Source organism: Vombatus ursinus, unplaced genomic scaffold (genome assembly GCF_900497805.2).
Source record: "Vombatus ursinus unplaced genomic scaffold, bare-nosed wombat genome assembly UNPS02014818.1, whole genome shotgun sequence".
Lineage (NCBI taxonomy): Eukaryota > Metazoa > Chordata > Mammalia > Diprotodontia > Vombatidae > Vombatus > Vombatus ursinus.
In genome coordinates this window covers 34,538,171-34,558,287 of record NW_020954596.1, presented here as the reverse complement: position 1 = coordinate 34,558,287, position 20,117 = coordinate 34,538,171, and the positions used below count along the sequence as shown (strand labels likewise).

General features: G+C 39.0%; 1 protein-coding gene across 2 annotated transcripts in view; it reads left to right on the top strand.

The window, feature by feature from the left end:
- SEL1L3 (SEL1L family member 3) overlaps positions 1-20,117 on the top strand; it is a 117,228-nt gene that overhangs the window by 33,236 nt on the left and 63,875 nt on the right. For both annotated transcript variants that reach the window (XM_027836698.1, XM_027836699.1), the window contains exons 6-9: positions 982-1,040; positions 5,970-6,102; positions 10,621-10,753; positions 13,673-13,813. In XM_027836698.1, the coding sequence (XP_027692499.1) occupies positions 982-1,040; positions 5,970-6,102; positions 10,621-10,753; positions 13,673-13,813 (466 nt within the window). The remainder of the gene's footprint in view (positions 1-981; positions 1,041-5,969; positions 6,103-10,620; positions 10,754-13,672; positions 13,814-20,117) is intronic.

Genomic DNA, 20,117 nt, shown 5'->3' with positions numbered 1-20,117 from the left:
ACAGATGTACCCTCATGAAATAACCAAAGAATAACATAAAACAGCATATAATTGATTGTTATATTGTATGATGTAAACTTAAAAGCACTTTGAGAATTCAAAAATTCAGAGGACTGATAAAGGATAACAGTATATGAAGGGTCCAAAGAACTAAAAAAATTTTTCTGAAGACTCTTTGGCAGCAGACTAAATTTTAACAAGCTCTCTTTGAGATCTAAAGTTCCATTTTCTTTCAAGAACCTGAGTCTTCACACATGAAATAAAAAACTCTTGCATTTGTGAGAGACTGTGGTTTTGAAGGATCTGAAATCCAATGGGAAGGACTTCTTACTTAATATAAATATGTGTGTGTGTGCATGTGCATATATACATGTATATATGTGTGTGTGTGTGTATGTATGAGTACATACCACATATACATATGCATACACATATATGCATATATATGTGTATATATACATGTGTTTATATCTGGATTATGTGGGCATGTATATATATCCTACATATGTGCATATATGTGTGCATACATACAAATGTGTTTATATCTGGATGTGTGTGGGTATGTATGTATATATCCCACATGTATGCATATACATATATACACATATATACAGTGTTCATAGCTGTGTGTATATGTGTGTTTATATATCTATATATATTCTATATATACAACATATATATGTTTTTATCTGGGTGTGTATGTACCACATATATGTATACATGCATTACAATGTGCATACATACATATGTACAGATATACATATACATCATATTATGTCATTTGGGAAGGTTCCATTTTTGGATCATATCCATTAAGTACACATAATGAGAGTATAGGGTTGATAAGTATTCAGAAACTATACAAATAAGAGATGAACCCAAAATATATTAGTGTTAATTATATGTATGATACTGAGCATAGTATGATTAATTCTATTTAATTCAACCACTAATAATACTTGTCTCTTTTTCTCTTTTTAGATCATAGTAACAGCCAATATTGGACAGGATTTGAAAAGCTATCACAATCAGTCAATTATGTAAGTGCAGCATTTTGTTTTGCCCAAAATGATGCAGTGTGAGGTTTGAGAAGTGTCTATACTGTAATTGTGTATCACAGTTTGCCTTCCTCTTCATTCAGCTTCTTTAGTCATCATCTTTTTATCCTGCTCTGTAACAAGATTTTGTCCTTCCTTCCATCCTTCCTTCCTTCCTTCCTTTCTTTCTCTCTCTCTCTTTCTTTCTTTCTTTCTTTCTTTCTTTCTTTCTTTCTTTCTTTCTTTCTTTCTTTCTTTCTTTCCTTCTTTCTTTCTTTCTTTCTTTCCTTCTTTCTATCCACAGACTCTCTCCTCTTTTTTCAAGTCACAGAGTCATATTCCTTTTCTACATATCCACGTAAATTAGGTTTCTCTTTTATAGTACTTTAAAATTATTCATTTTCTTTGAACAACATTGTGTAAAATACATCACCTTTCTAATATTGTTTATTGAAAACAGTTGATATGTTAGGCACTGTATAAATGGGAAACGTTCTTCATATTTATGTTTCTAATCTGAATTAGAAATTTATGCAGTTATAAATATTGGTGTAGTTTGTCATCCTTATGTAATCTCTTCCCAAAAGAGTTATAGAAAAAGAATTTGGCCTCTTGCCTTGTATTTTATAATTATTTCCTTTCTTCCAGTTTTTGTGTATAATCCTGGGACTCATAGCCAAGAGTCTAAAATGCTGAAATCGTAGAGGTAACCTTCTGATATAATTCAGAATCAGGAAAGCACTAAATATTCTGATTACATTGAGACTTAAGAAGTTTGTAGAGAATGTGGAGAGGGTCTAATGAAGAGAAAAGAAAACCATGAAAGCATCCTTGTAAAGGATTTTCAGAATTCATTAGGACAGCTGAAATTCAATTGGTATCCATGCCCTTTGTCAACCCCATTCACACCTAGCAGTGCTACTTTTTCTTTTCTTAACCATCTCTGCCACTTTTTTTCTGTGCATTTCTTTGAGAGTCCAAGGAAGTGCAATCTGCAACAGATGTTTGAACAACTTAGAATGCAAGACAAACACATATTCCCTTGAAAACCAAGCAAAAAAAAAAAAAAAAAGAAGAAGTGAAAGGAGATGGGCAGTGTATATTAAGTTTATTTGTTTATTACCACATTTCCTGATTCATATTAGGCCCACACTGATTTCTTTCAGGTTCTGGGCACATAGAACAGTGCTTTTTTATAGCTGGATTAAAGGATTAGAGTTATATAGAAGGCCTAAAGAACTGGTATTATTTAGAATGGGAAGAGAAGACTGAGGCAGCTACTTAATAACTATGTTGAGCTAGATGAAGGATGTTAATTAACCAGTTAGTCTTGATCAAAAATAGAGCCAAAAGAAATAGAATGAAATTGCAGCAAGTGAGATTTAGATTAGACCCAAAGAAAAACTCAATGAGCCTAAGAGTTTTGAATTTTAATATGGGGGATTTTGACATTTGCTCTGACGATTTCAAGAACAGAGTAGGTAACCATTTGGAAGAAGGGAATGAAGCAGATAGTCTCTTTAGATCTCTACAGCTCTAATTCTGTGACATGTTATGAAAATTAAGTGTTTAAGTTTTTATTGCATTTCCTGATTCTCATTAGGTCACTGATTTCTTTTTGTTAATTAAATGTTTTATTAGAAGCATAATATTAAACATCAATTACAGTTACTGAATAATTATTTACATTTTAATTAATTTCAATTCATAAAGTATCACACACTTTTTCAGTTTCTCTAAATCCCCTTCAGGATTTTTTGACTACTCCTTCTCATTTACTTTTCTTCTATGATCATAGTCAGACAGCATTGATTTCTTATAGTGAGAGGCATAATACTGAATTTGGAATCAAACTGAATTTGAATCATGGCAGTGCCACTTAAGTGTTAAAAAGCTAGTTTAAAAGGTCTCTTCCTTGGATAGAGCACTGGCCTTGGAGTCAGGAGGCCCTGAGTTCAAATCCAGCCTCAGACACTTGACACTTACTAGTTGTGTGACCCTGGACAAGTCACTTAACCCTAATTGCCTCACCAAAAAGCAAAAAAAGGGGGGGAGGGGTCTCTTCCTCTTTCTCCCTTCCTTGCCCCTCCTCAGCTACCTCCCCAGATATTTTTAATATCTGGTTGAACTTCATGATTGCACATGTATAACCTATATCAGATTGCACACTGTCTCAGGGAGGAAGGAGGGAAGGAAGGGAGAGATAGAATTTGGAATTCAAAACTTAAAAAAAATGTTAAAAATTGTTTTTTCATGTAATTGGGGGAAAATACAATATTATTTAAAATAAGTATCTGGTTAAACTTCATAGTCACTTGTTATGTTTTTCTGCAAGGTCTTTTGTCTTCATGCACAACAAATATAGAGAGATCAATCTTACATATCTGTGCGTGCCCAGGATCCTCTCTATCTCAGGTGTTTCCAGGGACTCCATTTCCAGAAAGTGTCTGGTCAGGAAACTGACAATCACAAATTGCAGCTTTCCTTGCTCTTGTATGACCTTAGAAAAGCCTCTTAATACTCTTTGGATTCAGTTTTCTATCAGTAAAAACACTTATATTGGCTCTTCCACAAAAGTGAGATAGTGCGAGTTCACCAGGGAATGTTTGAAAGGTGCTTGAGAATGAAGAACCAAAATAAAAACTGGGATTCAGAAAGCCACCAATCGTAGGTGATAGTCTGTAGAAGTCAGTAATTTAAGACCTTCATATAGCAACAGCCATTTAGGGGGTAAGTGAAAATTAGTTTAGGGTTAATCCAGGTTAAAAACTTGACCAAGTCTTTAAATTTACATGTATTTGTATACCTCCAACCTTGACTCTTTCTTTTTAATTTTCATTAATTCTTTCAAATCGTTCAATTTGATTAACCTGATGGCCAGGTGAGAGCATACTAATGTGCCTAACTCATCTGAAGAGAGTAGCTTAGGCATTCAGTGAAGGTTTATGTTGGCCACAAAGGGTTAATTTTTTCAGCTACAGCAGCTGCAAAAGACCATCTAGTGTGTGAAGAAGGGTTGAGAGGTGTGTTGGTGAAGAGGATGGCCATCCTGATGGAACTGCAACTCCATGACAGCCAGATTTATGGCCATTAGTTCCATTCAGTTTCCACCTGCAAGGACAAGGCCATTTTGGGGGAGTCCAGTTCTCATGCAGTCATGTGTCCTTTGATGCTATCAGGGGACACAGGGTTCCTTTTGTGAAGCCAATGAGAGTTTTGTAGAGGAAAACTGCAGAGGGCCAGAAAAGAGAAAGACGTGGACACAAATAGGAAACAAGTCTGCACAACTCTTCTGTAGCCAGTTAAGATGACCTTGTGGGTTGTCAGAAAAAGTCACTAACAGAGGTTGCCCAATGTTCTCTGAGAGAAGTGGGAAAGTCTCTAACAATGGACCACGTTGTCCTCATTTGGAGAGTGTTGATATGTGGTCCTGATAGAAGATAGGGAGACATATAGGCATATCTCAAGAACCAAAAAAGGCTGGTTTGTTTCCACTTTCCTTTAGCTTTTGTATCCAGTCCATTTCCAGGTGTCTGCACTCATCATTCCATCGGGCTTTATTGCTGAATGTGTCAGACACTGCCCTTGTTTTCATCCTTTCCCTTCTAGCTCGGCCCAGAGGGTCTCACTCACCTCCTCTCATAAAGTCCCATACTAGCCACACTTAGGGTTCCAGCTGTGATAGGAAGAATATGAAAGGTTCTGTGCTGAGGCAGCATGGGGTCACCACAGGAATCCAACATTATTTCTGTCACCATAAATCCATTCTGCTTACTTTGCTGTGGTCCTTGGTTCCTGCAGAGATCTTGGCTTCTGACTGCTTGCTTGTGTAATGATAATAATATCATTGCATATCAGCTAGTCAGCACAGTGAATAGAAAGCAGGACCTGGAGTAAAGAAGTCCTCAGTTCAAATCTGGCCTCTGACATTAGCTGTGTGGCCCTGGGTAAGTCACTTCACTTCTGTTTGCCTTAGTTTCCTCATTTGTAAAATAAGGATAACAATAGCACCTACCTCTCAGGATCACTGTGAGGATCAAATGCAATAACAGTTATAAATCACTCAGCATAGTACCTGGCACTTAGTGAGTGCTATATGATGTCAGCTATTATTATTATTATTATTATTATGAAACCATTGTGCCAACCTCAAAGCATTATATAAATGCTAGCTATTATCCAGTATTAGTCTATCACTTTAAGCAAAGTGCTTTTTTCTCACAACAGCCCTACAGGATAGATAGTATAATTCTTGTACTGATGATGAAGCTGAGGATCTGAGAGGTTAAAGGATTTTCTCATAGTTACATAGCTATTGTCAGAGCCTGGATTTGAACTAGGGTTCCTGATTCCTCCAACTTTCTATTTGCTTGGTTTTTAAACTGCCTTGACTGATTCAGTTTGCATATACCTTGAACTTCATCTTGCCTTCTCAGATTCTGACTGTTTTTTGCTTGATTTTTCAATCCTTGCCTGTTGATAGAAACAGTGGACCCAGTGCTATCTCTGACCTTTAATACCTTCTCTACCCTTCAGCTTTTGCTTCATCTTTCCTGGTCCTAGCTCTTCACCTAAAGCCATGATCCATCATTACCTATGCCCATTCCATATGGAGGTTTTATTGTTGTTGATGTTGTTGCTATTAATATTATTGTTGTTGTTGACCTTAATGCTGTAAAATCAGGCAATTTCACTTTTACTGGTAATGAAAACAGAACAGAGAAAGGTCCTAGGGTCACCCATCACGATTTTTAGAACAAATGATTTCTTAAGTAGTGCTCCATCTGCTGGTTCACGTTGCCCTTGGAGAGAGAGAGGCTTGGAGGCATGTGGGAAGGACTCTAAAGGAGTCATCAAAGTGACTTACATTTCTTGTGGTAAGGCCCATCAAAACATAGAGTCTGTTTAATAACCTAGATATTCTTTTTCTAGTTTTCGAGAGGATTTCTATTATAATGACACTGATGGCTACTTTATTCTTGGAGGGAGCAGGTATGCTCCTGGGATTGAAGGGTTCTTTGGCCCCATGAAATACTATCGTCTCAGTGTGATGGAGACTGAACAGGTAGGTACAGAGGCTAAATGACAAATTAATGGTCTTTCAAGAGTAATGTAACACAGGAACATGCAATGCAATGTAAATAAGAGATTTACTGAAGACAAATTGAGTAATAATTCTGTAATCAAGCATGATTGATTTTGAGGGTTTCAGCAAGTGTGATAATGGATTTCTATCAAGATTTGGTTCATTTAATACTCATAAAATGGAAATAATTTGCTTTCTGTGTTTTAATAACTACTAGCTTAATGATAGAGCAGACTTGTATCAGGATGTTGCATATCCACTGATTAAACTAATGAAAGGAATCTAAGTTGTTGAGTCTTTGTGAGGTATCATTTAAGGTATCATCCTTTTAGCAAGGAAAATTCTTTGTTTAGTAAGTTCCTTTTTAAAAAAAAACGCAGGCAGCACTTGTTTTAAAAGTTCATTTGTAAGGCAGTTATTTAGATTTTGAAACATATATTTCCATAGAGAAAATGTTTGTATGTGTATCTATAGGAGTGTGTGTTTATAAATAGACATACAAACATACATATATAGATAGATAGCTATACATACACACTTATATTCATATATAGATAGATAGCTTTACATACACACTTATATTCATATATATACACACACACATATATATAATGATTAGGTTCCCAAACCAACTCAGAAAATCCTAACTCATAATATGGCTGAAATATTATACAGTATTAATAGTGGCTGCCATATGTAACAATATTTCTATGGGAAATTATGTTCAGAGTTACAATTCCAGATGCCTGGAACACCTCATCTCCTATTATAATTTGGAAGTAGGGTCATGTGGAATTCTTCTCCACTCACTCTGTCACTATCCAGGCAGTGAGAACAAGCTCTAAGTTCTTCTTTATGCTCAGGAGTAGGATCTCTAGCTGATTAGATATTGAGAGGGATGGGTGAGGAGGTTGGAAGGTGAGATACTGGGAAAATCTTGGGTCAGACCTTTTTTTGTTTTCCCTAGGGACACTTCTCATTTTGTCCACCATCTATTTCCTTTTTCTTAATATTAAAAAAAATTATAAATCTAGTAAAGAGAAACATGCTGGCATGCTGGAAAAAATGGCATGATGGAAAGTGACTTGGAGTCAGGAAGACTTAGGTTCAAGTTCTAGGACCACAGGCAAGTCATTTAACCTTTGGGTGCCCTAGGCAACAACATAAAACTAGAAAGGTACAGACACATTGCTGATCTGCATCCAAGGGAAACCATGCTGGAATGATTTCATACCAGTGAAGTATCCAGTTTGGACCATCAACAAAAATAAATAATCAAATAAATGTAAAGAGTTAGAACCAGAATCATAGTAAAACCATAAAAATTATACTGTACATTTTAACAAAAAAGAGCCAAACAAATTAAACAAACTAAATATATTTAATTTATGTCCCCTTCACAATTCATCCATACTTCTATTACTTTTGGTTTCTTTTTCTCATTTTTAGGTAGTTATTGTCTATATATGCTGTTTTGGTTCTATTGCTCTCACGTTGCATTTCTCCTTATGAGCCTTTCCATACTCCCTCACAGGTTTCATATTTATCTTCTTTTATGATGCTATAATATTCTGTTGCATTAATATGCCATCATTTATTTAGCTATTTTTCAATCCAAATATAGAGGTTGTTTCTAGGTTTTCTTTTTTTTTCTATTACAAACAAAGCAGATAATATTTTTGTACAGGAGGATCTTTTTATCCTTTTCATGAAATCTTTTGGATAAAGTCCTGGCAATGAAATGACTGGATCAAAGTGTATAATGAATTTCGCTACCTAACATATGGTATATTGTCCAGTCCATTTTTTCTCCACTCACTTCCTTTTCCATGGACCCCAGGGATTGATCATATCTTCCTTTTCACTATCATTACCTATTGCTTCTGTTAACAATTTCTAGTCATCCATGATCCACTGTAGAACAGAATAAAAACTCATAGTTTTTCCCATATGCCAGAGCAATTGTCCCTTTTTAGGTTTTCCTAAGGGTTTTTCCTGTTTCTATCAGTGGCACAGCCACTCACCTAGTTATCTTTACTCTAAGTCCCCATGTTAACTTTTGCCCTTTTCTCACTTGGTACATCTAATCAAATGTGAAATATTATTGATTCTACATATGTAACTTCCCTTGAATCTATCTCCTCATTTCTGCCACCAGCCTACTATATGCCCTTATTACCACCCACTTGGAATATTTTGATAGATTCCTATTAATCTCCCTGCTTCCATTCTCTTCTTCCCTTCAATCCATTTCATATAACTACCAGATTAGTCTTTCTTGTGCATATGTCTAGTTACTCTTCTGACCAAAACCAGTCAGCGCCTCTCTTTTGCCTTACCAAATAAAACCCAGACTCTACCTTGTGGCTCTCCACAATATGGCACCAACCTTCCTTTCCAGCTTTACAAATCAATCAGTCAATAAGCATTTATTAAGAGCTTTTTATTTGCCAAGCACTGTGCTCACAGTATTCTCAACCACTGATCTATACTTCAGTCAAACCAGGTTACTCATCATTCTCTGTACACATCTATGCATTCCCCACCTACGTCTATATGCCCTTCTCTCTCCCAATCTATACCTGCTGAAATTTTACTATTATAACTCAAATTCCCTTTCACAAGAACTTCCTTGATTTTCCCAGTCAGACATCATCTTTCCTTCCTTGGATCTCATATAGAATTTTTGCGTTTATCATGTTTTTATTTTATATTTTCTGTATGTGTGTCTGTTTTCCTACTTCGTATTTTTCCCAGTACCTAGGACAAGGATTTCTGTGTGTGATCATGTGTAACTTTTTGCATGTAGAAGGAGTTTAGTAAATGTTTGATGAATTAAATTGAAGTGCTAGAAAGGACAGGGGAAAAAAGGTAACAGGTTAAAAAAAAAAGGCTTTTTCATATCCTCCCCTCTCCTCTTTTTCCTTTTTTCACTACAGTCCTATAAAGACAAAGGTGCACTCAGATGATAATTAATGGTCATTCTTTGAGTACACATAGAACCAAAGTAATACCTATTTACATTTCAGAGGACCACTGCTTCTTACCTTCTCCTCATGCGTCCTGAGCTAGACTAAATGCTTGTGGTGTGAATGGAGTGGCAACTCAGTTAGATGAAAATCAGAGACTAGAGCTAGGGCTTGAGGGGACAGGGAGGAATCCAGCAATATGGGGTCTAAAGCAGTGAGGATGGTGGAAAGGGAAGGATAGGAAATCCCAAATTACAGCTGCCAGAAAGAAATAGGTCTTCCTGTGTCCACTCAGGTGATTATTTGTGTAAGAGATATGTCAAGTATCTTGCTGACCAAATAAAGCCCAGATTTTTTACCTTGGCATTCAAGGCTTTCTGAAAGATAAGTCAGTAAGTTAGGTATATGTAATTTGGAGAATTTCTGTATAGACAGGCACAGTGGATGGTTTGGGGAGTAACATACAGTCCCTTATCTAGAAGTCATCTGAACCACTGATGAGTTTTTAAATCTTGGTACTGTAGGAACTAGCTTCCATGTATAACATGGCCTGTGTAACATTATGCTCATGTGGAGCAAAATCCCCCATAAGGAAATGCTGCTTGAAGTGGCCCAACTATCTGGATTGTGGTTTTGATGACTCTAACTCCTGCCTACAGCCAGGTAGGATGGGACGAATATATATGGGATAGCAGATTGAGTACTGGACTTGGAGTCTGGAAGTCCTAACTCTGGTGTTTACTAATTTATGACTAATTTACGTTATAGCTAACATTTGTGGCACACTTTAAAGTTTGCAAAGAGCTTTACATATTATCTCATTTAATCCTCACAACAGCTCCGTGAGAGAGGAGCTATTATTACTATCCTTCATTTTATATATGAAGAAAGTGAGGCCAAAGGAGGCTGAGTGACTTGCCCAGCATCACACAGCTAGCTAGCAAATGTCTGAGACTACGTTTGACTTCAGGTCTTCCTGACTCTAAGTCCCATACTCTACCCATTGTACCACCTACAGCTGCTGTAAGTATCAGATGAGGTAATGTGCATCAAGACCTCTGCCAAATTTAAAGGATCACACTATGTGTTAGTTATTATTACTATGCAGACCTCACGTTTCCCATGGGGTAGCCCTAGCTGCTGTTGCCTTCCCTCACTGTGACATTCTTTCTCTCATTCCAGGAAGGAAGACCAGAAGCTTTCTGTCTGTATTAGCAGTCCCTTGATAGGAAAGTCTCCTTTTCTCAGTACTTCTTTTACAGTTAATTCTGCAGGAGGGTGACTGGCACCCTAAAATTCAAGTCCCAAATGGGAGACAAATAAGGACCCCACAGATGGGAGAGAGCTTAGGCTGAGAGAGGAGAAGGGAAAAAGTAATGACTTCAATTTTGCAAAGTGACTTATTCTGAAAAAACTCAAGCAGAAGGTGCATGTTCAGAAGAGGTGCTCAAGAGAGTCTGATGGGCTCTTGGGGATCTCCTGGGCCTGAAGACATTGGCACTCAGTCTTTTCACTTGCTTTTCTCTAGATCTTCAATCCTCTCTTCAAAAAACAACTTGCTGATCAGATTGAGTTATACTATGAAAGATGTGCCGAGATTAAAGAAATTGTGTCTTTATATGCCAACATCATATGGCAAGATAATGACAATCCAAGAATGTGTAAGTATTCAGTACTGGGGCACTACTTGTAAACACCATGCTCTTTTGCTTTCTTCAATATTGAACTTCAAAGTGAGCTCAAACTGGAACACAATTGAGAAGTGCAACAATGACCTGATATAAGTTTAAAAAAAATCGATTTCTAAAATCTGGAGTTGGGTACTTAGTAAAACCTTAGCAAAGAATTGTTAAAAAAAAAAAGTAAAGGAAAAGAGGAGCATAAAACTGTCCTGTGGTTTTAATATAGCTAGAGAAAGAGATTTAAACTACTATATTGCTTTATTCCCAACCAGAAGAGTTAGCAGTTTAGAAAATAATGATTCATTGGAGAAAAAAAAATAATTACTAAATGTTTTTCCTTCTTTGGTGAATTTTGACCTAAGACCATTAAGAATGGTTTACAAATTTTTACAAATTTACAAACTTTACAAATACTATATGATGAGTTTTTGTTTTTGTTTTTTTAAATCCTTGAAATTGAATTCGACTCAAAGAAGTTTGCAATTTTTAATAGAAAGAACAAATTACAATTAAATTATACAGATCTCTTGACAACTATTCAGCAAGAAATTTATTTCATTATATTACTAGGCCATAGTCATCATCCTCCCCTCCTCCAAACTTCTCTATTTCTTTTTGAGAGCATCATTCTATTACTCAACCAGGTTTGCACCCTTAGAGCATCCTCAGATCTTTCCCCTCCCTCAAACAACCATATCCAATCAGTTGTTAAATCTTCTCCATTTTACTTCCACATCTCCCACACCCATCTTCTCTCCCCTCATGTGGTCACCAATCCCTCATCATCTCTTGCTTAAACTATTACAACAGTCTCCTGATTGGACTCCTAGCTTCCAGTCCTTCGACTTCTGTAATCAATTCTCCACACAGTTCCCAAAATAATCTTCTTAAAGTACAATCTGACCATGTCACCTCAGCTAAAGAAACTCCAAAGGCTTTTTTTTTTCGGTGAGGGCAATTGGGGTTAAGTGATTTGCCCAGAGCCACACAGCTAGTGAGTGTCATGTGTCTGAGGCTGGATTTGAACGCAGGTCCTCCTGATTCCAGGGCCAGTGCTCTATCCACCGCGCCACCTAGCTGCCCCTCCAAAGGCTTTTGATGGCCTCAAGGATAAAATACAAACTTTTCAGTTTGGCAGTTAAAGCCCTAGCTCCAGTCAGTTTTCCCAGGCTCACTGCACACCGTTTCCTTCTCTGTTCCAAATAAATTGGCCTGCTTGCTATTCTCCAATTCAACTCTCCATTTCCTGCCTTTTTGCCTTTGCACAGGCTGTGCCTCATGCCTAGAACGTACTCCGTTTGCACCTCTACAAGAAGCTCTTGCTTCCTTCAAGGCTTAGCTCAAGAAGCCATCCCTGAATTCCTTGAATTGCTAGCATCCTCTCTCTCCTCCCTATATTATCATGTATCCACTTTTCTGAATATTGTATTTGCATTATTACCATCTCCCACATCTGTAGCAGAATGTTTGCTCTTTGAGGACTGGTATATACTGTTTTTTTTGTTTTGTATTTGTATTTCCAGTGTCTTATATTTTTGCCTTCTGTTTTGTGAGAATTTAATAAATGCTTTGGGGATTGGATCGGATTAGATTAGATTGGATCGAATTGGATTGGATTGAATTGAATTGGATAATCAATCGGCCCTTTGGTGTTCTAACTGGAGGTTGAGAGCTCACTAACTACTTCCAGTGCCATAGGACTCCTTGTCTGATGCAGTGATGCTAGAATTAGTCACATGCATTTCTTCTAGAACAGGAAATTCCTAGGGGATATTTGCTGTTAGCTGCAGCAAATTACATATTCATTCCTGCCCACACAGCTCCCTATATACCCTGTAGCTGAACTCCTCAATTGCCATTAGATTGAGGGGCAAATTTTGCACACATGCCAGTCAAATGAGTTTCGCATCAAATGTTCCAAGTTGGAGATCAGAGATGGGTTATACGAGTGTGAAAAGGCAGTACTTTTGGAAATTCAATTCAGGAATAGGCTATACGGATCCCAAACTGCTGCTCTCACAACAAAATAAGCCAAAAATATGATACTGTCAAAAGAAGAGACAGTGAATATAGGGGAGCTGAGATATCCTAAAGCAGAAAGAAATGTGTGGGGCTTTTAAAAATATAATTTTAGGGAAGGTATTCTGTCAGTCAGCACCTCACTTTGTCATCTAACCTTCTCTATGCAGAGACTTCTCAGGGAGTAGTGACAACATGAGATCTCTGTGACTACTACCCTCTGAGGATTTTGCCTTCCTCAAGCTCCCCTTGTTTTGCTCCTCAGACAACGCTGCCAATGAGAGTAGAACAGATATTTACCTCATTGGTCCTAGAGGGGACCAGCTGTTCATTTTGCAAAAACCATTTGGCAGTCATCGGCAGCTCTGGATCACTTTCCCAGATCCACTGGACGACCAAGATGTGACCCAGTGACAAAGGGCACCCCTTCCAATTGCTTTCTCCTCAAATAGTCGGACATCAGCAGTTTACATGAGCTCAGATCCCTTCCCACCTCTTCCTTCCAGCTCCCAGGTTTCATTTCAAGTTTGCCTTGGGTCTTAGAGAAGGGAGTAATTTCCTTTCTCAACACACCTGTATGAAACAGGAAGGCAGATCAGCGTGATGAAAAGAGCACTTGCCGTGGAATCAGAAGCCCTTCCTCACGTTCTGGCTCTTACCGTTTATTTGCTCCGTGACCTTGGGCAAATTGCTCAGCCTCTCTGAGCTCCAGCTTCCTCTGGTATAGATTGGGGATAATAGTTTATTCCTACTCCACTCTGTCACAAGGTTGTTGCAGGGATCAGTGAGATAATGTATGTCACCACAAACAGTTTCCCCACAAATACTGTTTTGAAGTAGGCTATTATTATAACTTCTTATGTTTCTCATTTTCTCTAGGTAACCGCAAGAACTACTATTTAGACCTTAATGCTAGGTATGGAAGATTGTCAACATGCCGTTCCTTTCCTTGGGGAAAAGAGCTGAAGGACAGATACTTAAATTTGTTCCAGGTTTTGCAGGAAAAGGATTTATCGTCTGGTAATTGAATCTTTGTCTTGGCTTTGTGGAAGCTGGTTTGGAAAGCTCCTGTTTTGGGGATATTTCAGCATGTTCTCTTTGCTGGCTTATGTTTCTAAGTGTTTCCTTTAACTAGAGTATTCTAGGGTATTTGCAGAGTTAACTTCTGGCCACGTAGCTCTCAGTAGATCTGGGAGGGATACTATATATATAAAAAAATCCACGGCTTAAAACTGGGCCCTAAATTTAGAAATCACCTAGACAGTCCTTAATTTAAATTGTAATTTAAGTCATCTCCAGCCCAGAAATCTCTAAGGGTACTTTCCACAGGCTGTCATCACCTCCTTAGGTGTCCAATGACTTGATTTTATATATTAAGTAGATAGTTATAACTAGGAAGGTAAGAGGTTTGCTAGTCATAGAATATCTAGAAGGTTGAAAGAATAGGCAAAGATTAGCCTGTAGAAAAACAGACGGGAAAAAGCATGATAGTTATTGTCAGATCGAGAAGCAGCATAGTACAGTAGAAAAGAATGTTGGGTTTGGAGTCAAGAGGCCCAGCTCGGTCATTTTACAACCCCCATCACCTTAGGCAAGCCACTTAATTTCTCTGACATGGGTATACTAGTCTGCAAAAGGAAGAGGCTTGGACTAGCTGATTTCTGAGGTCCCTTCTACCTCTAAATATACAGTCCTTTGAAATTTTGGGATTGTCCCGAGGTAGGAGTAGGAGTAGGAGTAGGAACATTGTTCTGTGTTGTTCCCGAGGCCAAAACTAGGTAGATGCTAATGGGAGACATGTTTCAGACGTAAGAAAGGATTTCCTAACAACCAAAAGTATAACGGGATGTTTTATGATACAGTGGGCTACCCATCTCTGGAAGATGGGGCTTTCACTAGGACAGATGGGTACCCATCTGTTGGGAATCTTAAAGAAGACAATCAGTCCTGCACTGGGTGGGACATTGGACTAGATGGACTAAGGTTCCTTCCAGCTTTAATGTTTTATAATTAAGCTTCTGACCATATTTACATAAGATTGTGTCACTTACAAAAGATTCAAAAAGAAATCAGTATTAGTTTCCAATATTTCAAAAAACTTAAAATCTTTTTTCAAAAAAAACCAAGCAAGTGATACTAATTGGCATCCTTTCATGTTTCATGTTCCACTTCAGTAAGACTTCTTTTAATCTAAATTTAAAATTTTGCCCAAGTGTCAGGAGCTCTGACATCATTATTTTGTAAGTGCCTGGGATCTAACAACGAAAGATGAGTGTAACCTGGAATTTTTGGCTCCTTAAAGAAATTTATATATGAACATCAAAAATAGATAACGTCCGCTCCCCAACTCACAGATCCCCATGCATTGGGTGTGTTCCATTGGAGCCCTTTAACATCCCAGGCTTGCCTCCTTCAGAGTGAGAGGGTGTGGAGAAACTGGGACTTGTCATTTCACTTACCCCTCAGGCCTCTTCTGGCATCAGCTCCGCTTAAATCCTCGCTAAGGAGCAGCCCACTAGCTGCTGTAAATGCTAGATCTCCCCTTTCTGCACCAAGCCTTGCCTCCCACAGACACACACAGACCCATATTCCTTCTTAGTCATTCCCCTGGGGCAGAAGAGCCCGCTGAATGAAAAGCACCAGTTGGGGGGCTATCCCGCCAGCAGCCCTTCCCTGTCCCAGCTAACTCTCCCTTCCAAAAAAGAGGAAACCTTCTTCAGAGCCAAGTTGTACTTTACCTGGGGGCATTTCATTGGCTAAAGCTAGGAAGTCCTCATATTAGCACAGTGAGAAAGGTTGGCATGCCTGAGATATGCTTAGTTATGTAACCAGAAGGAATAAATGGCATGTAAATCTTATTTTATAGTTTCTAATAAATAAGTTTAGGTTTTAAAGTATTTTTGCCCCGGTTTCCTGTGGAAAGAACAGAAATCAAATTGGTGTGACGGTATGCCTGCTCCCTCCCTCCCTTCTGACCTCAATCTGTCCTAAATACCTAGCATAGCTTCTGAATCTCACTAGGTAAAATAGATCATTGGCTGACCGTAGCTGATAAGAGAGGGTGTTTGGGTTGTTTTTGTAATCCTTTCCTTGTTTGGAATCCATCTGCTTCATGTCAGTAGTTTGCATTAACACCTTTCAGTTTACATAGGGGTTTTCTAAAGTCAGTCAACAGGTATTTATTATTTACTCGCTGCCAAGCATCATGCTGAACACCGGGGATACGGAGAAAGGTAAAAACAATCCCTTCTCTAAGTAGCTCACATCCTAATGAGGAAGACAAATGGTGAATAAATAGGGACATAGAAGATATATGCAGCTTCTATCCAATTACCGCCATCGGGTATGATGAAAGCATGTGAAAATTCTGTCAGATGTGTAATGTTTGGAGTCACTTGTTTTAGTCATTGAAGGAAGAAGGAGGAATAACAGGTTTTTAAAAGACTCTAATCCAAGGAATTCCTACTTTATCAATTCAATAAACATTTGTTAAGAGCCTACTATGTGCCAGGCACTGTGTTAAACACTAGAGATACAAATAAGAAAAAAAGTGACACTCCCTGCCCTCAAGGTGCTTATAATCTAATGGAAAAGGACAATGCACAAAGGGAAGCTAGAAAGGTAGGGGTGGGAAGGAAGGACACCAGAGGGGACCCCACTCAGGGGCATCTTGTTCTGTTACATTCAAACCTAGCAAAGCTGCAGCTGGAAAGTGGAACGTGAACTGGAAAGTCCAAATCCTGCACTTTGTAAAGGAAAACTTTAGGAGGAATTAAATGTTCCAGCCTCCAGCCTTCTAATTGGACTTATACATAGAGGGATAAAACAAAGGCTTAAATTGTGACATGAGGGATTTGGGCTAGACATCAAGAAAACCTCCCTTGACAGAAAGTTGGAATGACTGAATGAATCGCCACAGGAATTTGTGAAGTCATTTCCAAGGGCAGAGCTGGGAAGAAATAGGGGTAGAAGTTACAAAGAGACAAACAGATTTGGGTAAGTATTCTTTTCACGATAGCTACTTCAGAGTAGAATGGGCTGGTGGCTGTCACATCATGGCTTTCCCATGACTGGGAGTGTTCCAGTAAAAGCTTGGCGGCCACTTGTTAGCTATGTTGTGGGGCAGATTCTTTCTCAGCCTTGGGCTGGGCTAGATGATCTCTGAGGACCCTTCCAACTAAGAGATTCTGGGATTCTCTGAAGTCTTTAAAACTAAGAGAGGTAGGTGATGCAGTGGATAGAGCACCAGCCCTGGAGTCAGGATGATCTGAGTTCAAATCTGGCCTCAAATACTAGGTGTGTGACCCTGGGCAAGTCACTTAACCCCAATTGCCTCACCAAAAAAAACTAAGAGAACCTTGTTGGGCATAGCCTTGCTTTTAGTGAGCACCTGGGATTTTATGACTATGTATGTATGAATGTATGTGAGTATATGTATATGTATGTGTATATAGATATAGATATGTGTATCTAAGTATATACATACCTATATGTGTGTACATATATGTATGTGTTTAATTCAGTCAGCATATAGTAAGCACCTACTATGTTTAAGGCATTGTGCTAAGCACTGGGGATACAAAAAGAGGCAAAAGACAGATCCTGTCCTCAAGGAGCTTACAGTCTAATGGGGGAGACAACATGCAAACAGATATATACAAAGCAAGCTATATACAGGATAAATAGGAAATCATTAAAAGAGAGAAGGTACTGGAATTAAGGAGGGGTTAGGGAAGGCTTATGTTTATATTTACATACACATGTACATAGTCACAAAATCATAGGCTCTATTATCAAAAAGCAGAGGTTTTTGTATAGGTATACATGTGTGTATATCTACCTATATAGTCTTAGTAGCATGGCATTGTGGTTAGAATCCTGGGTTCTAGTCCTGCCTCTGGCACATAACAAATACTGACTTGGTACCCTGGGTAAGTCATTTAACCTCTCAATGCCCCGGGCAACTCTCTAAATTTACAAATTGTAGAGAAGGTCCCAGCCGACATTGGTAGAGGGAGTCTCTTCTTTCCAAAGTTCCATATACCATTGTATCTCCCTCAGCAGTATCTAAGATTGTGGAGGGAATATCATTTGGCTTAATTTTAAATAAGTCAACCATGACCTTGAAATGGATAGATAAGAAGAGCCAAGGAATTTGGCAAATAAGTAGGCTTCAAATTTTCTGTTGTTGTTCAGTCATATCTAACTCTTTGTGACCCTATGAACCATGGGGTTTTCTTGGCAAGGATACTGGAGTGGTTTGCCATTTCTTTCTCCAGTGGATGAAGAGGTTCAGTGACTTGTCCCGGGTCACACAGCTAGTAAGTGTCTCAGACTGGATTTGAACTCAGATCTTCCTGTCTTTAGGCCCAGTGATCTATCCACTATGCCATCTAGCTGCCTCGAATTCTTTGACAATTTCCTAATTGTACCATAATACAGAGAGCTTCCTGCCCCTCAGGAAAAGCCCTCACTTCAAGGTCAGGCCATTATGATTTTCAACCTGGAATTCCAGTTCCTTGTAAGGCCCGGCAGCCCCAGCAAAATTATTCCCTTCAAAGCTGCCTCACCAGCATTTAGATTTTGTCCAAATTGAACTCTCTCTAATAGGGTTTCAATTTAAACGCTCACAAATGTGGGTTCCATAATTACAGCAAAAGTCGCATAGATCTCTTCAATTCCTTTCCTTTTCTCTCTTGGCATGTGGCCTTTGCATGGATTTAAAATTTAGGAGTGCAGTGTAGGAGCACCATAAAACTTTGCATGTGCCTGTCATTCCAGGAAATGAGGCATAGGGCTGGCCAGATTGGATCAGGGCAAGGGGTCCAGCTGAGCCAGAGAAGTCTAGCACATAGCAGAGGTTTAGTCAGACAAAGGGTCCAGGCTAGTGCAAACAAATGTCCAGGGTCCAGGGTGGTAGAGTCCAGCATGTGGGAGGTCAGTGAAGGCAGCTCAGATGGCACTCAATAGCCCAAGCCAAGAACAGTGTGGCCTCTGATCCTGAGGCAGAGGATGCTTTCTCTCTGGTCCTTTATTATGCTTTCTACGGGTTGTAAGGGGCTTTTGGCCCATAGCTATTTATTGTTTCTGGGGTGTATGGGTGTTCAAGGAGGACTAGTACCTCTGGTGTGTGAGCTTGTCAAATCCCTTTCAGGGCTGCTCATCCATTTTTCGTGTCCACCTGGCACTCAATCTTGACCTATGGCTCCAAGAAGCTGTAGCATGCACAGAGGCCACACCCTGGTAAACTGTCTCAGCAGACGGACCAGACCAAGTTGAGGGGAACCAATGGGCCATAGACCTGTCAGTGAGTTAGGGGGCATGTCTACCCCAAGCATGTGAAGACTTCCCCTGGTGGAATGAGTAGATGAGAACAATTTGTTCCAATAGCCAGGAAGGCAGCAGAAGCAGGCACTATAAGGCGCGTAGAGCATTGTCAGACATTAAAGATGCCACGATCATTCACTGTATCCCAGGCCATTGCCGGTCATCTTGACTTCTGTCTTGCCACTGGACTTCAATGACTCTAGAAGAGACAGTGAGGCCGACCGCTTTGTGCAATTTTACCTCACTTAGATTTCATTCGAGAGCAAGTCAAGATATCACCCCATGATGTCATTGGTCTTCTTTGAAAATGAAGGAACAACAACAACAACAACAATTATTTATTGTTTTTGGAATGGTCTTCAGGTAGATCCTTTTCTGGGCTGAGATAGAGGCAGAGAGAGGTTAGCCTTCAGCACCGGGGCCACCTTCTCCGTAAGGGCATTCATTCCTTGAAGACTTTTCAATTGTTTGGATGCTTCCTCTGGGAGAATATGTACAATCCACAACAGTCTTGGAAACTGCCAACTCTTGGTTGATTCATAGAGTGATAGCAAAACCATTTGCTGGGTCTTCATAGCCCAGTGGCCATTACCTGCATTAGAGTGCAGATGACAAATCCTTTTCAACTACTTTGATTTTTCTAATATTTGACACATATGTAACAATCTGTTCCTTTGATGGTTAAATGGCATTCACACTTTCACTTCCTTAAAAATAAAAGAACAAAACCATCTACATTACTTGCAATGCCTTTTGGAAGCTTGATCTAAAAACAACTTTCCTCTTTATATTTCCTCTCCTCTGACACACAATGAGTTTGGTTTCCTGTTCCTGATTTCTAACTCTGGTTCGGTCTTTGCAGTTCTGTGAACCTGAGGCAAGGAGCTAAGTCCTTTCTTGCTCAGCTTTCCCCTCTTCAAATGGAGAACATATCCATGATCTCCCTGGGGTGATTATTGTGAGAGGGAGCTCTACTCTGCGACTGTCAAGGGTTAAG